Source organism: Falco naumanni, chromosome 7 (genome assembly GCF_017639655.2).
Source record: "Falco naumanni isolate bFalNau1 chromosome 7, bFalNau1.pat, whole genome shotgun sequence".
In the NCBI taxonomy this organism is placed as follows: Eukaryota; Metazoa; Chordata; class Aves; order Falconiformes; family Falconidae; genus Falco; species Falco naumanni.
This window is the reverse complement of record NC_054060.1, coordinates 18,654,515-18,672,982: the sequence shown is the minus strand read 5'-3', so window position 1 is coordinate 18,672,982 and position 18,468 is coordinate 18,654,515. Positions and strand designations below refer to the sequence as shown.

General features: G+C 35.3%; 1 protein-coding gene across 4 annotated transcripts in view; it reads right to left on the bottom strand.

The window, feature by feature from the left end:
* The window catches only part of CGNL1 (cingulin like 1), a 62,962-nt gene that overhangs the window by 31,116 nt on the left and 13,378 nt on the right, over positions 1–18,468 (bottom strand). For 2 of the 4 annotated variants that reach the window (XM_040600184.1, XM_040600186.1), the window contains exons 2-8: positions 13,572–15,177; positions 12,946–13,040; positions 11,914–12,007; positions 10,800–10,901; positions 9,927–10,075; positions 9,276–9,411; positions 7,076–7,288 (exon numbers count right to left, since the gene is read on the bottom strand). In XM_040600184.1, the coding sequence (XP_040456118.1) occupies positions 7,076–7,288; positions 9,276–9,411; positions 9,927–10,075; positions 10,800–10,901; positions 11,914–12,007; positions 12,946–13,040; positions 13,572–15,158 (2,376 nt within the window). In that variant the 5' untranslated portion in view covers positions 15,159–15,177. Of the gene's footprint in view, positions 1–7,075; positions 7,289–9,275; positions 9,412–9,926; positions 10,076–10,799; positions 10,902–11,913; positions 12,008–12,945; positions 13,041–13,571; positions 15,178–15,940; positions 18,074–18,468 lie in introns of those variants that run through there. The other 2 variants (XM_040600185.1, XM_040600187.1) reach the window with 2 other exon arrangements.

Here is an 18,468-nt window from a genome sequence, read left to right as displayed (position 1 = left end):
TTTTAATGGAAGCAACAGACTTTCAAATATTCTTTCCTAAATTCATATTTGTGGAATCAAAGTAAATGACATGATAATCTTCCAAAACCTTCTGAAAAAAAGGGTATGGTGTGGCTGCTCACTTCATTCTGTTCCTGGTGTGGAACACTTAAGTTATCACAATGCTGTCTGATGAAACTCTGAAGTCTCATGGGCCAGCTTTTTAGGTTGATGCTGGACTAGTTGTTTAACTTCTTGAACTACATGTAAGAGGTTCCATGTGGCTTCAGGGATTCAGAACTAACCAGCTCAGATGACCCTGAGGGGTTAGCAGTGATGGAGATACCAAATCCCTTTCTATTGTCTTTTCTTCTCCTTTCTGTACATAAATAAATCAAGTTTAAATAAAACAACTAGCCACTGATTTCCCTGGGTAACATGTAGGTGATTTCCAAAGAAAGAAACAACCAAACCCAACCTTCACCTCAAGACTGACACCCAAGGAAAAGAGACAAATATAGTGATTCTCAACATAGGGACAGCACTTTAACTGTAATCCTTTTTAGCTCTTCAATAAAGACAGCTTCTGAAATCAGTATTATTCGGGTATAGCCATCTAGTTTTTAAAGCTCATGAATGCAAATAATAGGTCTTTATTTCTGCTTGTAGTTCCGGTATTTTTCCCCCACTGTGCACCTTTAGGCAATTCTTCTAACCTCAGACACTATTTCTTAAAGCAGTTAAAAGCTCTGGGATGAATAATACAGCAACACTGGATAGCATGGATAATAAAATCTCATACCCCTAAAAAAAGAACGCAAAAACTCCTTAAAAGCAGAATGGACTGTTAGGCTACCAACCCCTCAACCCCCAAAAAAACTCCAAACAAAAAAGCTTCTGGAGAAGAGACTAAATGGCCTAAACAACTTTACTTACTGCCCTTCTACCTTCAACTGATTATATTAATTCTTCCCATCATCTCAAAATGAGGCCTAGCCTACTTTAACACGTGGCTATGCCTTTGGAAGTTAACCAGTATGAGTTACCTATTAAAAGGGTCAGTGTGTTTTTATCTCTTAGTGAGGTATGCTGCAACCAACTTGAATCCTCAGCTGTACTTCAAGAGATTATTCAGTAAACAAGTGCACAAATTTACAAGCAAGTCAGACGGTCTTTCCTTCCATTTCAGCTAGAGCCATCTTACTAATTGGTTAAAAATTACTCACTTGTGACAGTTTAGAGACAAGACTTTTCTTGCAAGGTCATTTTTGCTGATCGAAATGGTATCCTATCCTTAATATTCATTCCAGAACCATTTAGGTTTTCATTTGAGATGCAATGAAAGATTTAAGTGCCTACATTTTAGAACTGAGAATGCACTTTTTTCTTTTTTACACAGAGCATATTAAACAAAATTTCCCAATACAGGCATGACCTAACATTTACCCAGTTATAAAATCCAAAGCCAGGAAAGTATTAACCTCTCAACCAGTAGCTATACCAATGTCATATTATCCTCCTCAGATCGGCTTATACTAACAGTCTTTCCAAGGTCAGAAGTTGTTGCAAAGACTAGAGTGAAATATTAACTAGTTCTATGTTCACATTGTACCCTACTGAATGGACTTACACAGTCAAACACTTCACACGCATACACAAACAAACATATACTTTCACAGGACAAGTCACCTGAACATACATACACTGACTTCTGCTGATAAGGATTAGTGATCCTCCTGATGGTATTAAAGAAGTATCTGATGCACAGACTCTTGCCAACTTTCAGAAACAAACAAAAAATACCACAAACAAACAACCCCCCTCTTCCCACCCCAGACTAACTGAAATAGTCCTGGGTCATCATTTTTTTTGAGTCTGGTTTAGATGTGTTACAATCCAACACAAATAGAATTTCGCAGGACAGTTTTGCTCAGAGGCTTTCTTGACTCTACATACAGCATAAAACTCACTGAATTGTAGCTTCATGGTACTGTCTGCATCCAAACACATGTCCCCACTAAACAAATGGAGGAGTAAATTGCATGGAAATGAAAGACCAGGGGAGCTGGAACTTAAAAAGCTTGCTTTAGCATCCAAAACCAAAGTCACCAAGTTACATCTTCAGTGGACTTTAGAGGCATGTTTATTATTCTTGTTGACAACACAGCTAGCATTCCATAATTTGTTTGGTATTTCATTTAATGGGTGCCTAAAAACATGCATGATGCTGTTACCAAACAACTTCCTTTCCATGAATAGAACAGACGCTTACAGCAAAACAAATCAAATCTGTCTCCCAGATTTTCCATATACAGTTCTGAAATACGTGTTTCCAATAACCAGGCCTATTTAAGGAGTGCCTGCAGCCTTCGTTCTACCATCATGCATCTGTCTGTGCACCCTCCCACTCTTTCCCCCACTCCATCTGTGTCTGTAGGACCACACTGGAAATCAATCAAAAACATACCAGGCTTTTAAAGTGCTGGTAAAGGCAGGCAGAAAATGCAAAAGCAAGCGAAGGCAGGTCATGAAAGAAGAAACATTGACTTGCACCAGTCAGTCCACTATTCTTTCACTCTGTATACAGTTTAGATCAGTCACCAACCAGCTTCTACCATTGAAACAATCAAAAAAAAGTGTTATTTCAAGATGTGAAAGGCTGCCTTCAGGCAAGCAGAGGAAAAAAAAAAATAACCCCACCAGTCGCATTCGAAATCCTGGTTCATCTCTCTAAATCTTTTCCAACTGTAGTGTATCTTGTTGGAGGTGAACGGATCAGACTCAGACACAGATTTCAGGATGCAGATTCAGATGAGCTATGAATGTATCTATACAAGGGTGTAATGATGTTCTTTTGCCCCAGTAATTCCTGTCATATAACATTTCTTTTGCTGCTATCAAGATAATGCCTTTATAGAGCTAGTTATTATGGCCCTAAGATTTCACACCTTAGATTGGTACAAATTAGTCAGGCTCCTATTGGTTTTTTTCCTTATATATAATTTTACAGTTAATTACATTAAATTTGTCTATCACTTTATGTACCACAGTGTCTCTACAATGCTCCACAATCAGTTAAGTCTTCACTTTACCCTAAGTAACCTGGGTAACTACTGTTTGGTGTTTGTACAGCATTACTACAAAATAGGTTCTCAGAATACACTAGATTTAGTTATGTTTCATTTTACATTTAAACTACATATGCCAAGCCATTTCTACAAGAAAGTCATACAGTATATATCGGTATCATTTACAATGCTTAAGCTAGCTTTTGTTGAACTGCTGCTCTATGTGGAAGATTATTATTAGCTTTGAAGAAGTATCATATTATCAGGTTAGGTAGAAAAAGATTCAATATTCACTTTCATTTCAAAGTTCTTTACAGCCCTGTGCTAGATTCATCTAAATTCACAATCAGTTCATACTGACTGGAAAAAAACAAGAACAAAACCAAAGTATCTTCTCATTGACAATGTTCAACATTTTGTATTATTTTCTTATTTTAAAGGAATACACTTCTAGTTCATGACATGTGCAGAAGGTAACCACTGTCTTTTGCTGTTCCTACCACTTGTTCTGGTAAAATTCCTTCTTCTCTTTAATCATATCATATGTCTTAACACATACATGTCAGTTAAAGCTCACATGACCAACAAGCTTCATTGCATTCTTAAATGTGTTGATAAATGTATCAGCTTCTAAACTCTGTCTGTTTTATCATTTTGAAGACAAGGTCGGAAGTATGATGAACCCTGAATAAACCAGTCAAGGTCAGGCTTAGATAAGCCTCTTCATAATGTGATGATTACAGCTTTTTCTGAGCAACACAATTTGTGCAGACTGCTTCTCAAAACATAAATTTGACAGTGCTGTGCAGTTTGGAACTGCACTCCCGAGCTGATACAATTTCAGTGGAATTTGAACAGTACAAGCTGCTATTTGCCACAACCTTTTACCTACAGTATTACATTCCAAAAGCTATTTCCAAATTTTATTGAAACAGTGGCACTTCATGTACAGTAACAGAGCATTCATGGTTAAGTAGTACAATTCTGGCCTGTTGTGTTGTAGGGTCAGATTAAGTAATACAAATTTTTGTACTAGATTAAAACCAGTAGGGGATTCATATTAATTTCTGCTCTAGCACTTGCAGTTATGAAGAAATAAATCTTTAATTAGAAAAACATTCATTTTTTTAATTTATTATTAAATTAAAGGCAATGATGACCCCACAGAGGTACGTTATGGAAGAGTAAAACTTTTGCTACTGTTAAATGGAAATAGTCTGGTCTCAGTCTTAATAAACAGGCGATGGAAGTTAAGAACAATCACAGCCATCTCAAGACCACCACAAGCAAAAGACATAACACAAAACTGAGTTAAATCTGTAGCAAAGAATATTAGCATCTTAATAACTGTGGCTTTATATAAAAATCTCTATTTAAAAAAAGCCTACCACCACATCAGTGAGCATGAAAAAAGAACCACACATGACAAATAACCCTGCTCTGTTCTCCTATCAGATTACCCTGAATATGCTTCTAACATGATTTCAAAACAGATCTATGTGGCATTTTAATCACAGATTAAATGCACTGTACATGACTTGTCAACCTATCCAACACCTCCAGCAGCTAAAAAATTCTGTTGATTTAACACTGGCACAAAAGTTACTTCTTTTCTCCCTGTAAAAACTTCCTTTTTGGCCTAATACATATCACAAAATAATTTTATTCAGCATACCAATTTGGATGATACAGAAGCCACATACGAAGTTACCACCTTATACATACAGACTCCAATATACCCTGCTCTAGCAAATATCAGTATCCATATTTTCTGTATGATAAACCACTATTACAGCATTTACACACCTGTTTTCTTCATTAAATACAACAGAATGGCCCTTTCCACTAATCTTTGATGTAAATTTCTTGTATCCCACAATCCAATATAAATCTTTCTAACTTGCAGTAATATAAAAAAGATAGTTTAACAGGTCAAGGAGCTTCAATTGTATAAAACATGATTTTCACACACACTGCTGGGTACTCCGATTAATTATAAAAACAATCAACATCATATGTAAGATGACAGCAGATCACCCATCTAACTCTCCACAGAAACTGGTTATAGTTTCCTGATAGATGATACATCAAACTCAACAACTGATCTCAGCCAGTAGACATACGGGTAATGCTGGGCTTCAAAAAATCATTAAGAATACTAATACTGCTGAGATTAAAAAAAAAAAAAACACAACACAACAACAACAAAAAAACCAATCACCAAACGCCTTCCAACTATGCATGATTGAAGTTTTACTTAAAATAAAAACAACAATCAGAAAAGCAGAGCTGGTGCTCAGAGCAACATTAATTAATTAAATTTCACTTTTGAATATCTTACTAAATTTACGATTAGATAGGCTATGTCATGCAAGTAAATAAATGCTATTTATAACTATCACTAAGCCACAGCAACCCAGTCATAGAGCCATTTCCCAGACTGTTATTGTTATGCCAAACAGACTACTCTTTCATTTCTTGTCAGTTGTAATTACAGTTCCATAATTGAAATACAGTAAATTACCATGCAGTAACTTTGAAAGATGGTTCACTGAGGTTAAGCCGTCACTACAATTACTGTATAATAAAAAATGATAATTTAGATGTTCTACTTCTCTCTCAAAGAAAAAAATTAATTCAGTTCAAGCAGCTCAGATGAGTCAAATATCTTCACGATGATGTAAACAAAAAGAAACAGCACATTCAAGCAAAGCCAAAAAATCTCAGGTAGAAGTCCTAGGCTACATAAATAAATCAGTGTATATAAACTTTTCTACCACTGAAGAAAATTGCACATTCAAAGCCAATCCTTTAAAAGAATACTCTTTATCGAAATCAGTCACACAGTAACTATTCAGCTTCTTCCATATGTGCTCCTATTTGGCTCATAGAGCATATAAAACTTTGGAAACTTCTTTCAAGTTCCAAGCTTAATTTTAATTCAGTTCTACATCATGTTTTCAGCCATGATCGGTAGGATAACTGCAACTCAACACCAATAAGGTGTAGGTAAAAGATAAAAACTAGCACGGATATTTCTAAGCATAAAACCAGGCCTACAATTTTGACTTACATAGGTCAAGCACAGCTTCCCTGTAGAAATTTTCTCAAATATTTAACAGAAATAAAATGAGGGAAGGGGATATGGAAATGACATAAATAACTGTCATTGTAAAAATAATGCTCAAAATTTTTATTTTGAGAAAGAACTGTCCCCTTAAAAAAACATCAATCTTTCAATAAATTCTTAGTTGCTGTCTCTGTGAAGATAACTTCACAAAGGAAATCTTTTGGAAAACAGTAACAGATATGTACATCTGAAAACTGTTCCTATTCTCCCCCTCACAAAGACTTCCTGCTGATGCTGGAAGAGGCAATTCCTTCAGTTCTTTTTTATTCCTGGCTGCTTCTAGACACCCAACCCCTGCTACTTCCCTCGTGTTGGCACTCATGTGACCATACAGTAAACAAGATAAGCTCAATAAATGAAAAGGACACAAAATAAAACAAACATAAAACCACCCTAGTAGTAAGTGGTTGAAGGGACAAGGCGGGACAATGTAACCAGGGAACAGGACATGACACAAGGAGCTGAAGGTAGGAACAGTGGGCTGCAATGAACTTCAGAGAACTGCTAGAAGCTCCAAAACTATTGCAGCAGCATCACTGGCAAAGCATACTTGGCACTCTTCAGGGCATCCACAAGGTTTCAGTGATTCCATTTAACCCAAAGACAAGCAAATGGTCCTTTGTACTATACTCCCATCTATTCTCTCGCAAAGTCTGCTATGAAGGAAATGTAGTAAATAACTGCTCGAAGAAAGGGCCGCAACTTCAGCTGTGACAAACAATCAAAACATTATGTAAGTGTATGAAATAAAACCTATTCTCAGCAGCTAAGTCTCCTAGCCCAAATCTTTACTTATTATTTTGCTAAGAAAACTGCAGTATCTGAAAGCATCTAGTATAGACATCTGTGAGAGGTTTGATTTTTCCCTGTAAAGGTTAACTGCAATCACTTTTTTCACCTCTGTTGCTTCCTCCAGGCTCTGTTGCAGATCAAGCACTTCTTTATCGTGTTTCTCTTTAAGTTTATCCATCTCCATGTCATGGCTAGATACTTCTTCTTTTAGTGCTCCTTTTAAAGCTGTAAGCTCCCTCTCTCTCTTTCTCAAAATCTCTTCTTGTTGATCTTTTGCTATTAATACTTCTTGCAGATCCTGCTTCATTTGCATGAGCTCCTAAGAATAAAATTAAACACAATTGCATGACAAATGGCTCCAATGGATGTTCTGTGCTTCAGGAAGAAAAGCATATAAATTCCCCAAGGCCAACTTTATTTCATATGACCAACATATTTTTTGTGGCTTTTTTAGTAAGCTAAAAGTTTACTAAACCTTATTAGAAGTATAACATAAAGCTGATGTTTTATGTAACAGGTCAACACACCTGATGCTGCAAAAGCATGAAAAAATTTGGATGGGGTATGTTATTGCTGTCCGTAAATAAAGCAGGAATCAAACTAAGGGTACAATTTAACAACTCCCTCAGTCCTACCTTCTGTGCCAGAGAGGTAGGTAAGAACAAAGAAAAACCTTTTTTTTCCCCACACTGCAAGAGAGGTGAACCCAATGATAATTCTTTGTTGTCTTTTCTGCTGGAAAGAATAAAGTTGCTTCTACAGGTGCTGAAGACAAAACAAGTGCTTCACAACCAAGTCCATATCTTTACACTCTTCCTCCTCCCACCATGTTCACCCTAGAAGTCATTTCCCCTCTCCAGATTGCTGGGAAGGAAGGGGGTAGTCAGTGAATTTGAAGAATAAATACACACGTGCATGTATACAAACACAGAATATAACAATAACAACTATCAAAAATGTACCGCTTCAAGAATTATCTAATTCGGTATTTCTCAAGCTGTGAATAACTGCACTTTCAAAAAAACTGTGAACTTCCCCTGCACCGAAGCAGGATCAGCACATCTAAACATTCCTGATACACATCATCTATTCTGTTCTTAAAAGCATACCATGAAAGGGATTCTACTACTGTCTGGATAACCATGTTCCACTGCTTAATTATGCATATTGATAGAAAATGTTTTCCAACACTTGCTTTAAATGTCTGCAGCTAAGTCTCTCATTTCTTAGTCTATCCCTACATAACACAGAAAAATTGATCATCGTCTCCTTTATAGCAACATTCTACAAAATGTTCTTCTGACTCTTCCCTCACTCCTCCATTCAAATTAAAGTCCTTCTTCACAGGTAATGTTTTTCAGTACTATCACCACCATTCCAGATATTCCCTTACCTACACACAACTTTCAACTGCAGATTTCAACAGAGATTTAAGACGGTAATTTAAGAGAGTAATCAAATCTCACCTACACAAAACAAGCTAGTTATTCTACTCAGCATGTCCTGCATACAAACACCTTTAATATTCCTGAGATCTACTGTCTATGGTTTTGTTCCCTATTTCACATTTTATCATTTAGCTTCCATTTCTTAAAGTTAGCTTTTTGCACTAATATTAAAAAAAAGTTAATTGTTTTGGTACTACCAAGTATTAAGATAACTCTGAACTCTAATCTTCCTTCTGAACCATTATGCACTGATACTCTTACACACCCTTATCAACAAATTTAATAAGCAGTGTTCCCTATTTCATCATCAGTAAATTACTATAGCCAGGGATACAACCTACTCCTCTTTAACCCCAAGGTGACAAGAACCCCCTAACTGTTTTGTTCCTCTTCAGACTCTATCCCTTCTCTTCTCTACCTGGCCCCATCAACAAAGTCAACAATTTAAAGATTGCTTTGGTGAATATTTACTTTTTCTTAGTTGAATCTCACTCGGCCTTGCTAATACATACACCTTCTTTAAACTTCTGTTTCCTGTTGTGAAGCAAAATCCTATCCAACTGTTAAAACTGACTGAGATGATTATCTGGTAATAGTGGATAACTTGGCTGTTCCTCAACCAATATGTTATTTGTTCTCCCATTCTATGAGATAATGGTACTTATATTTTGTATTCCTTTTAGTATTAACGTAGTTGTTACAACATGCTTGCTTAGGTCACCTAATAATGGTATATTGTTTTGGACTGATTGAATGGGAAAAGCTAAGGCATGAATTTCTTCTACCTGTATCTTAGTTCCCACTTTTTATGCAGTTCTTCTGATTTTTTCATTCTCCTTCTGGTACTTTATAACTAACCTCAATCAGAACCTCTTTCTCCCCTTCATCGGTATGTTTTGCATTATCCAGTTCATCATGCATCTCAGAGAGCTGGTCCTGAAGATCTCTGATCTCAGTCTGGTGTTGTTCCTGCTCCATCTTCACTTGAAAAAGCCTCATCAGGAAAAATAAGACAGGATTTCTTAATTTTTAGAAATAGTAATTTGTTCTTTCAAGTACTAAAAAGATACAAGCATCTATTCCCATGTTCCCCACAAGGGAATGGGATATAATGAGGCAGAAAAATGAAACATCAGAGGGGTAAAAATGAGAACTCTTAGGTAGATATTTAAGTGGAAAGTTGTACTTTTAAACTACATAGTAATTTTAAAGCTGCATTTAAACTAAAGCATTCAAGTGCTTCCATATTTTAAAGACCTGAACTATATATTATGACCATGAATCATTACAGCAATTCACACTAAGAGGAAGACTATAAATTCAGCAGTCTTTCTCTTCCTCCCAGATATTCCAAAAACATGGCACTCTCAAACGGTAGAAACATTTCCTACAATAACAAATGTCACTCTGATTCCTTTATCATATTCTGAAGACACAGGTACTTTTAATCTAAAAGGTTTAAGAAAAGACATAAATTCCAATAAGTAACTTTTTTTAGAATTAACTCACTCCTCTAGGTTTTGCCTGAGTTCCTTCTCACTTTCTTCCAGCTGCTTTTTTAAGGCTTCTTTTTCACATATACTTTCATCAAGTTGCAACTGAAGATCTTTCAGGCTTGCTCGTGTAGCATCTCTCTCTTCTTTGGAATTTTGCTGATTCTGAATTTTGTACACCAAAAGTTAAGCAAGATAATAAACTAAGTATAAATCAATCAAAGGCTCTTTTTTATTATATGAAAGAAGCCATTCCAAGACTTTGTTATTTTTCACTTGTAGAAGTGCTTATTAATCTAAGAATATTAAAAGCTGGGAATGCTTACTAAAACACACAAAGCACTGCTTTTTTATTTTTATTAGAAATGGGAGAAGTGAAGTCTCCTCAGTACCATCTAATCAGTTTCAAGTATATTGATTCTTATCACAGATTCAAAATGTAAACCGAAAGAAGCCAAGCTGTTGTTCTCATGTCTTCAGAGCATAGTTGTACTTAATTTCTTTGAATTCAGCACTGTAAAAATAATGCTGTAAGTAACAAACAGCAGCTACACGAGTAATACAGTTTGTCTTTGATTCCAATCTGTCTCATCACAGTCAACAGATTAACATTTAACTTTGCAGATAGCCAAGAAATTTTATGTGCATGTGCTTAATATTTTTCTTTACTGCTCCAAAGCCATTCTCAAATACAAAGAAGAAAGTTTCCTTAAAAAGGTTAACTATGCTATGAGCAGCTGCGCTTAAAATAAAAAGTCTTCTGTAAAAGAACAGGTATATCTAGATTAAAAGGAATATGAAGCAAAAAAGATTCAGCTGGTTAATCAGTTATCACGTACAAAAGTATATTTGAAATAGTCAAAAGCTTTATAATAACCAAGTGACATACCCTAATTTCTAGATCCAGTTTTTTCTGTAATTCTTCCACCTTCCTTTCAAGTTCTGCTTTTTGTTCTACCAATGCTTTTACTTCAGCCGAAGAATCTGAAACCTACAATTAAATAGAGATGTTAATTCCCACAAAGTCAAAATGGTCTTTGTAATTGTTTTTTAAAATCTAAAGTAAAGCTACAAGCAAGGTTAATAAAGTGTAGCATCAACTGTCTGAGCTCACCAGGGACTTTTCATATGGGTCAAGCCAAGCTAATATTTTCAAAGGAACCATGATTTGATTTTCATAAAACTTCTTGATAATTGCTCAAGGCACACTGCCAATAATACAAAAAATACACAAACCTAAAGCAAAATTCAAATTAGACAAACATATGAATTAAATCACGAGTACTTCGGGCCAGATTTGACTGGGGTATCACCAATTACACAAAACGGACATCAAAGGGATTCATGCTTATATGTCAAGACAGATTTTCAAACACGGTTTTTCAGTAATTTCTTAAGATGTGCTTTATATTTTCATTTTGACTCATTATAGCCCAGGATAATGTATTCATCAAAAATAAGCATTTAATCCTTCTTAGACCATCATTGCAACAACTGGACATTTCTTCATTTTGTTTTAGAACCTCCACATAGCAGGAAACAAAAACTTTTCAGTAGGCAGACTGTCAAATGCTATTACTGTAATATGGCTTTTAAACAATACTCTAGTTTAGTGCTTTCCTAAATCACACATTAAAATACTCTCTCCACTTCAATTATCTGTTTACATCACTATAGTGAGAAGATGCTCCACCATTTTTTACAGCTATGTATGTTAGCTTCAATCCAACATCCTTTTAATGTTCATGTTAAGTTTGCATCTCCTTCTAAAACATAGGAGCAAAATGTAGAAGCTCTCATGGCAGACTGCTTTACATTCATTTTTAATTATCAACAATTAGATTTCCCATAAGTCACCTCATTGCATGACTAAAATTAAGCTATACTACTGAGGGACTACAAGAACAGTCTAACTGAAGTCAGTGAGGGGATTCAAATTTTTAAAGCCCTGTTTGAACACAGCATTACTACAAAACAAGCCAAAACAACTTAAAAAAAAATACCTGAGTCTTCCCAGCAGCTCTCGACTTTAAGGTCTGAATTTTCTCAAAAACCAAGTTGACCTTCCTCTTTGTTGCATCATCATTATCAGCACTTCTAAGACACAGACAGTACAAGTAAGCTATGATATATATGATCAAAGGTACTATTTTGTTAACATTAAAACAAATTCAGAGTGTCCAAACTATTGAAAATCACCACCATAGGAAAAAAAAACCCAACACTCTAATGTGAACTAGTCAGAAATTACCTTAAACACTTTAAAGAAACCCTTTAAACGGAGGCTGCTAAAAATTTATATTCTATATTCTGAATGTTTAGAAAATAATTTAAAAAGTCACTGAACTCTTTAATTGCAACTCTCTTCTACAAGTCCATAGCTGTGGAAAGACAAGTATTCAACATGTATATTATTCAAACATACTGAAATTATAAGTAATTAGTACTAGGTTTTTCAAGTCCTGACTACTGCACAATAAAATAACACTTTAACAGTTCACAGACCCTGCTACATCAGGAATGCAAAAAAATTTAAATGCATCATGTATATTTTAATTCATTTCTCCTTCCCACATTTTTCAATAAGTTATCATCAGAAAATACCAAGGAAAAGAGTTACAGGTGGACAAAGGATTAAATGCACAGCAACAAGAGAGCTTTTGTCAAACCTTACAAGAAAACACTTTGTTGTTGTTTAAAAAGTCCACAAGCTTAAGCTCCCATGAGGTATGATCTGAATTCTTCATGAACCTTCATATCACATGAAGTTTTACTCCAGAAGTATTTATAAGACAAAACCTATTCCAATTCACAAACTTAATCAAATCCTGTACAATACCTTCTGTAAGTCCTGATTGCCTGGGTATCTTGAGATTCTATAATGCCTTAAAGGACACAGCTGAGATGCAGAATTATGAAACAGGCATTTCATTTAATTATAGCTTTGATTTTAGAATTTTACATTTTGAAGGTAATAGAACATAAATATTGTGAAAATACAGTCTCTTCTCCAAAAGTTAATTATGTTTACTAACCCTTCCTTAAGGTAATTGTAAAGTATCTGTTTAGCAGTCTCTTCGTTAGTTTGCTGTGCAAGATCTTGTTGGCCTTTTAAGAGATCAGGAGTTGCCTAAAAAGACAAGATAAAATGTCAAAAGATATAATCCTCCAACGGTTGTAAATACAACCTGTACAATTGAAATTCTCCATTCTATTCTATACATAAACAAAAATGTTTATGTACTGTGGACCTAAAGTTCACAAAGATCTACTGCAGTTTCAGTTTGCTGCAAAAAAAAGCATACTCTACACCAAAAGAAAACAATTTTGCGTGGAGTTACATATATTTCAGCATTCTACTTTTGTGCATTTATGCTTAAGAATCATCATAACATCATTTACAATAATCTTCTTTGGCCCCACCATCTTTCTTGACCCACAGAAGAATAAGCTGTTTCAGAAACCATATTTTCTATACCTGCAACTTTGGGAATAACTTTTTATATTTACATTTCTCCAGAACAATTCTGCTATTCCATTTGCAAGTGTTGCGTGATAGGAATTTGTTCTAATGAAAAGCATAAAAATATGCATTCAACAGTATGACCATTTTAGTATGCTACAGTGCAAAACACAACTTAAAGAATAAATTAAAAATTACCTGTATATTAGGGACAGATGAAAATGTTTTTAGAGAAATCTTTTTCATTCCTGAATCAGATGGAACTGTGATTCGGTTTGGCAACAACAAAGTAGAAGTTACTGTTCTAATTTCCTCTCTCTTATTCTCTCCTGGGAGTGTAGACGACCTAAACATCAAGCTGTCTGTATCAGCTCCATTTTGTTTATGGTATTGCAAAGAATTGAAATTGCTGTTCTGAGTGTCTTTATCAGGCATTTGCAGTTTTCCAATACTACGAGCAGAAATCTTCATCTCTCTGGAAGGTGGTTTTTGATCTCTGGATAACTGCTTGTGAAGGCAAACTTTAGATGGTCTCAGCAAGTGCTCGGCTGACTTACCCAAGCTTTTACTGCATTCACCTAAATAATCTGAATCTACATCAAGCCCTAACGATAAGGCACTATCAACGCTTCTTGATCTTTTACGATCATCTGGATTAATTCTATTCCTTTTTCCTGACCTACCTCTTCTGTGAGGATCAACTTTCTTGTCAAACTTTTCAATTAGCTGATCTACTCCTGGAAGTGAACCAGTGTCAATATCACGACCAGTTCCAGGCAAAAACGGGATATATCTCCTGTTTTCATGCCGATTAACATTGTCTGCATAAATGGCATACTCTTGGTCATCAAGTAAAAATTTGTATAAGGAATTTGCGGAAGTGGGAGTAGCTGATGAGGATGATGATCTTCTTGAGTAATCCAATACTGGCCCAGCTGAATCTTGTCTGCGGAAGGGAAGAACATCTGGTCTAGATTTTCTTGTCTCCGGATATACAGTGGGACTAACACAAGGGGATCCTCCTGCAGATGAAAATGATTCTGAAACACACACTTCATTGGGGCTGATTGTGCTACTGGGACAATCCAACAGCTGCTTATTTTGATCTTCTGCTTCCACTGACCTGTTTAACTGTATCTTTTTTGAATTCACTTTGGTTGGCTCTGCAAGATACGTATTTGTTTTCTGCAGGGACACTACTTTAGATGAGGAAATCCAAGGTTTTGCTTCCATTTTTTCATCCGCAAAAGATTTAGACTCACTGCACACAGAAGACTGGTAATTATCCAAATTCAAGTTATTTTTTTCAGGATCATAAGGCTGTAAAAGTTCAGGATGTCTTTGAAAGTTCAACAAATTGGAGGATTTCATTGTTCCATCTTTAAAATCTGATATTCCATTTTCCTTTTCATCCATATTGGTTATCTTTAGGCTTTTAAGCACACAGGGCTGCATGTGCTGCGTTCCAGGAAATTTTGTGTGTTCACTGCTTTTGTCCTCCAACTTAAAAGCAGTATTGGAGTCTGCGGCTGGCTTGCTTACAGTTTGAGAAATTACTTGCTGTTCTTTTCCAGAAGGAGGAGGATTTTCTGACAAACATCCTTCTGTATTGTTTAGTACGATGTAAGGATGTCCATCAATTCCTTGGACTCTAATACTGACACCATAAGACCCTGTCCTAGAGTTTTGTGCATTTCTAGATTTATGAGTCTCCTCACTCGTGAGTTCAAGAGTGACTTCATAGTCCTGCTGCATGTGCTTAAAACCAGAAAAATACGGCTCCATGATTATCAGAGGATTAGAGCTGAATAGAAGAGAAATCACAAAAATGTCACTGTTTTAAATACTCTACATTATTTCACTAATTACTCTAGTACACCATTCAGTGTGACTATGAAGACTAAGAGTAATACGCAAACAAATCAATATACAAGAAATACAAAGTCCAAAGCAAATGCATAGTGATACAAAGACAAATGTCTGACTGCCTGATTCTGTATCAATTTAATGTTATTTTATGACTGTAAATGTTAAGAAATAACAACGGACAAGATTACCTACACAGAGTTGATGCTAGTTGCTTTTGAATCAAACGATTTCAAATAAGCAAATCTAGTACAGCTTTTTGAACCCAAACAGCTTTTGCTGTGGGTGTCTCCACTATATTTACTGGACGACTGTACCCTTCACAAATCAATGTTCATTCTATAGCTAGCAGTTAGTATCAGCCACATTAACGTTTAAACATAAGCCCAGAAGAGCGAAACACAACCAGGCAGTTTTAGGTTATGAGTTTTGGGTCACTAAAGCACTGCAAAGAAGGTTGATATCCTCATGCCTTTGAGATGCACTTTTATGTACCTGGTTTTCAATATTTGTTTCTAAAGACATCTGATAATAATTTTTTTCATTTATTATCTTGTTGTCATCCATAAGAATAAACTTTCCTACAGATAAATTTGACAATCCCCCAATTGTAGGCTTGTTCCAGAAAACTCCATTTGCTATTTTAAAACAGATATTTTGCTGAACAACAGAAACGGAATAATACGGCTAGCATATATTACCTTTTTCAGAAGCAATAGGTATGGTAACTCCAGCCTGTATGTCCCAAAACTGTTTTCAGTTCTAGAAAACAATAAAATAAACCCCACCTGCACTTCTAATGTTAAATGCCATTCTTTTCTTTCTCTAAAAGCTGGTTTTGTGGGTGTTTTACTTTACTGTCCGTTGCATATTATGAGCCAACTGTCTAGTGGCAGAGGCAATGCAGTGACAGTAGGAGCTGTGTCTACAAAAGAATGAAACACAGGGCTGTCAGACTGATGCAAAACCTGGAGGGAATAAACTTTTGAACTGAGCTGGAGAGTTGAGTAATCACTGAAGCCTGACAAAACCAAGATCACTAATCAATGGTGAATAATCATCAAGAGGAAACAAACAACAGGATGTCTCATGGAAAAACAAACCTCCGCAACCAGTTTCACCCTCCTGCATATCTCAGCATGAACCATATCCCTCGGGTAATTCTAATCAACAGCAGAATTATGATTTTTTTCCCTGACAGTGAATTAAAAAGTTTGGCTTGATATTCACAGTATGCTAGTTTCCATGCAAGTACTTCTTCTAGCAGGAAAGATCCCCTCAAAAACTTCTTCCTCTCCCTAAAAACCAACAGCTCCTCCTCAACAGGAGGTTTACTTCATCCAAAAAAAGCAGCAAGTTTCTCTAAACGCAATGCTACATGTATCAATAAATAATTTTAATGAAGAAAAAAAAGCAGTCTCACAGTCAAAGACTTCCTTAGATATTAAAAGATTTGGTGAACTAGTTAAATTCATCAAAATTAATTCAGGGGTTAAATTAACTTGGTAAAGGGAAGTAAAGAGACACTACAGATTTGATCTCCATTTAAGACCTCCTGGAGCAGGAACAGAAATAGAACAAGGGAAAAACCAAGATAAGCCAAAGAAAGCTAATGGAAGTGGGAAAATGAAGCAGCAAGAACAGTGGAAGGGAACAGCAAGGACCAATACACTTACATTATCTTGGGCCTCCATTCTGTGTATTTCTCCATACTACTTTACTTTCTTTGCTGAATACTCATAACATCTCACATTAATTACAATGTTTCAATATATAAGCTGAGACAAAAATGACAAAGTAAAAATAGCAGAAGCTGATTCTAAACACCCAGAGCCAATGAAGAGATCTCCTTTGACTTAGTGGGCACTGAAATCAGCTTCTGAGCTGCACTGATGGTGGATGACACAACAAAGGAGGAAAAAAGATAGCACTGTACAGAGTTGTAACATAAACTATACACTGTATATCTAATAAATGGCTGCTGGAGGTAGGAAAGAAACCAGGCCCTCCACTCCATTCTTTAAACTGCTGAGTGGGTGCAACTACATTTATTAATGTCTCAAAATGCTCAAGGCAACAAAAATGGAACTATTTTTAAAAGTTCAAAAGTTGTTTTCAAATAAAAGCAAGCATTTTGAATTTTTTGTGCTTTCCATTTTTGTATTACTGTTACATTATACAAGGTTGATCAGAAGTTACTATTACACGTATGTAATGAAATAAAAATTTAAATTACTTCAAGTTTTTGCAAAATAAAATTTATGCAATAAAGTTTCTCAGACTTCTAAATCAAATCTGCATGATTGTCTAGGGAAAGTGTTAGCAAGACACAATTTTGTAACTGAAAATTACTAACAAAGAGACATCAAACAGCCCATGAAAAAAAGCAACAAAATTCTGTATCTTCTAAAGAGCAAGAAAGTGTTTGAAGTGTCTCAATTAATGTTTTCAGAAAATACAAATTATTCAGAATTCTATAAAAAGAATTCTAGTTTGCAGAATACAGTGTGCTGATACTACTCTAAGTAAATTAAAATCACTCAAGGCATATTTACATGTGAACGTGTAAGTGAAAAAAATCATGATCTCTACACAGTTGGTAGCATACATCTGCAGTAGATGAATACATAAATGTCTTTTAAAAGACTCTCCACTTGCAACTCTAGCAAGATTAGAAATGCCACCAACAAATTTAGAAAAATTACTTATGAAAGGTTACACTACACTTTAAAGCTGTATGTACTAGCAGACGTATAAAAACAGTAAAGTTCTTCTGAATATGCCAATAGCGGTAACAATTAACAACCATAAGAAAAAGGCATTAATAAAAATAAAACAAAAATTTAAAAAAATCTTTAAAAAAAAGGACTTAAATTAATCTGCATGGAGAACCGATAAACAATAAATTACAATATGCCTAATTCCAGGCAACTGCAAAAGCTGAACTTTCAAACATGTTGCAAAGTTGCTAAAAATATTAGATAAGGGGTTGGGGTGGAGGGGTGTCAAAACCAACCACGAAACACCAAAACCCCCAGTGTACAGTGGAAATAGAATTTAGGTTAATAATCTATCTTATATTAACCATTAATATATTTAATTTGAATTGTCTCTAAAACTATAAAGAAGTGTATTTGTCTTCTTCATGTGCATTACACTAATAAAACTTAATTTTACTACACAAAACAATAAAATCTTGTAGAAATCAAAGTGCTAAACCAACATTTTT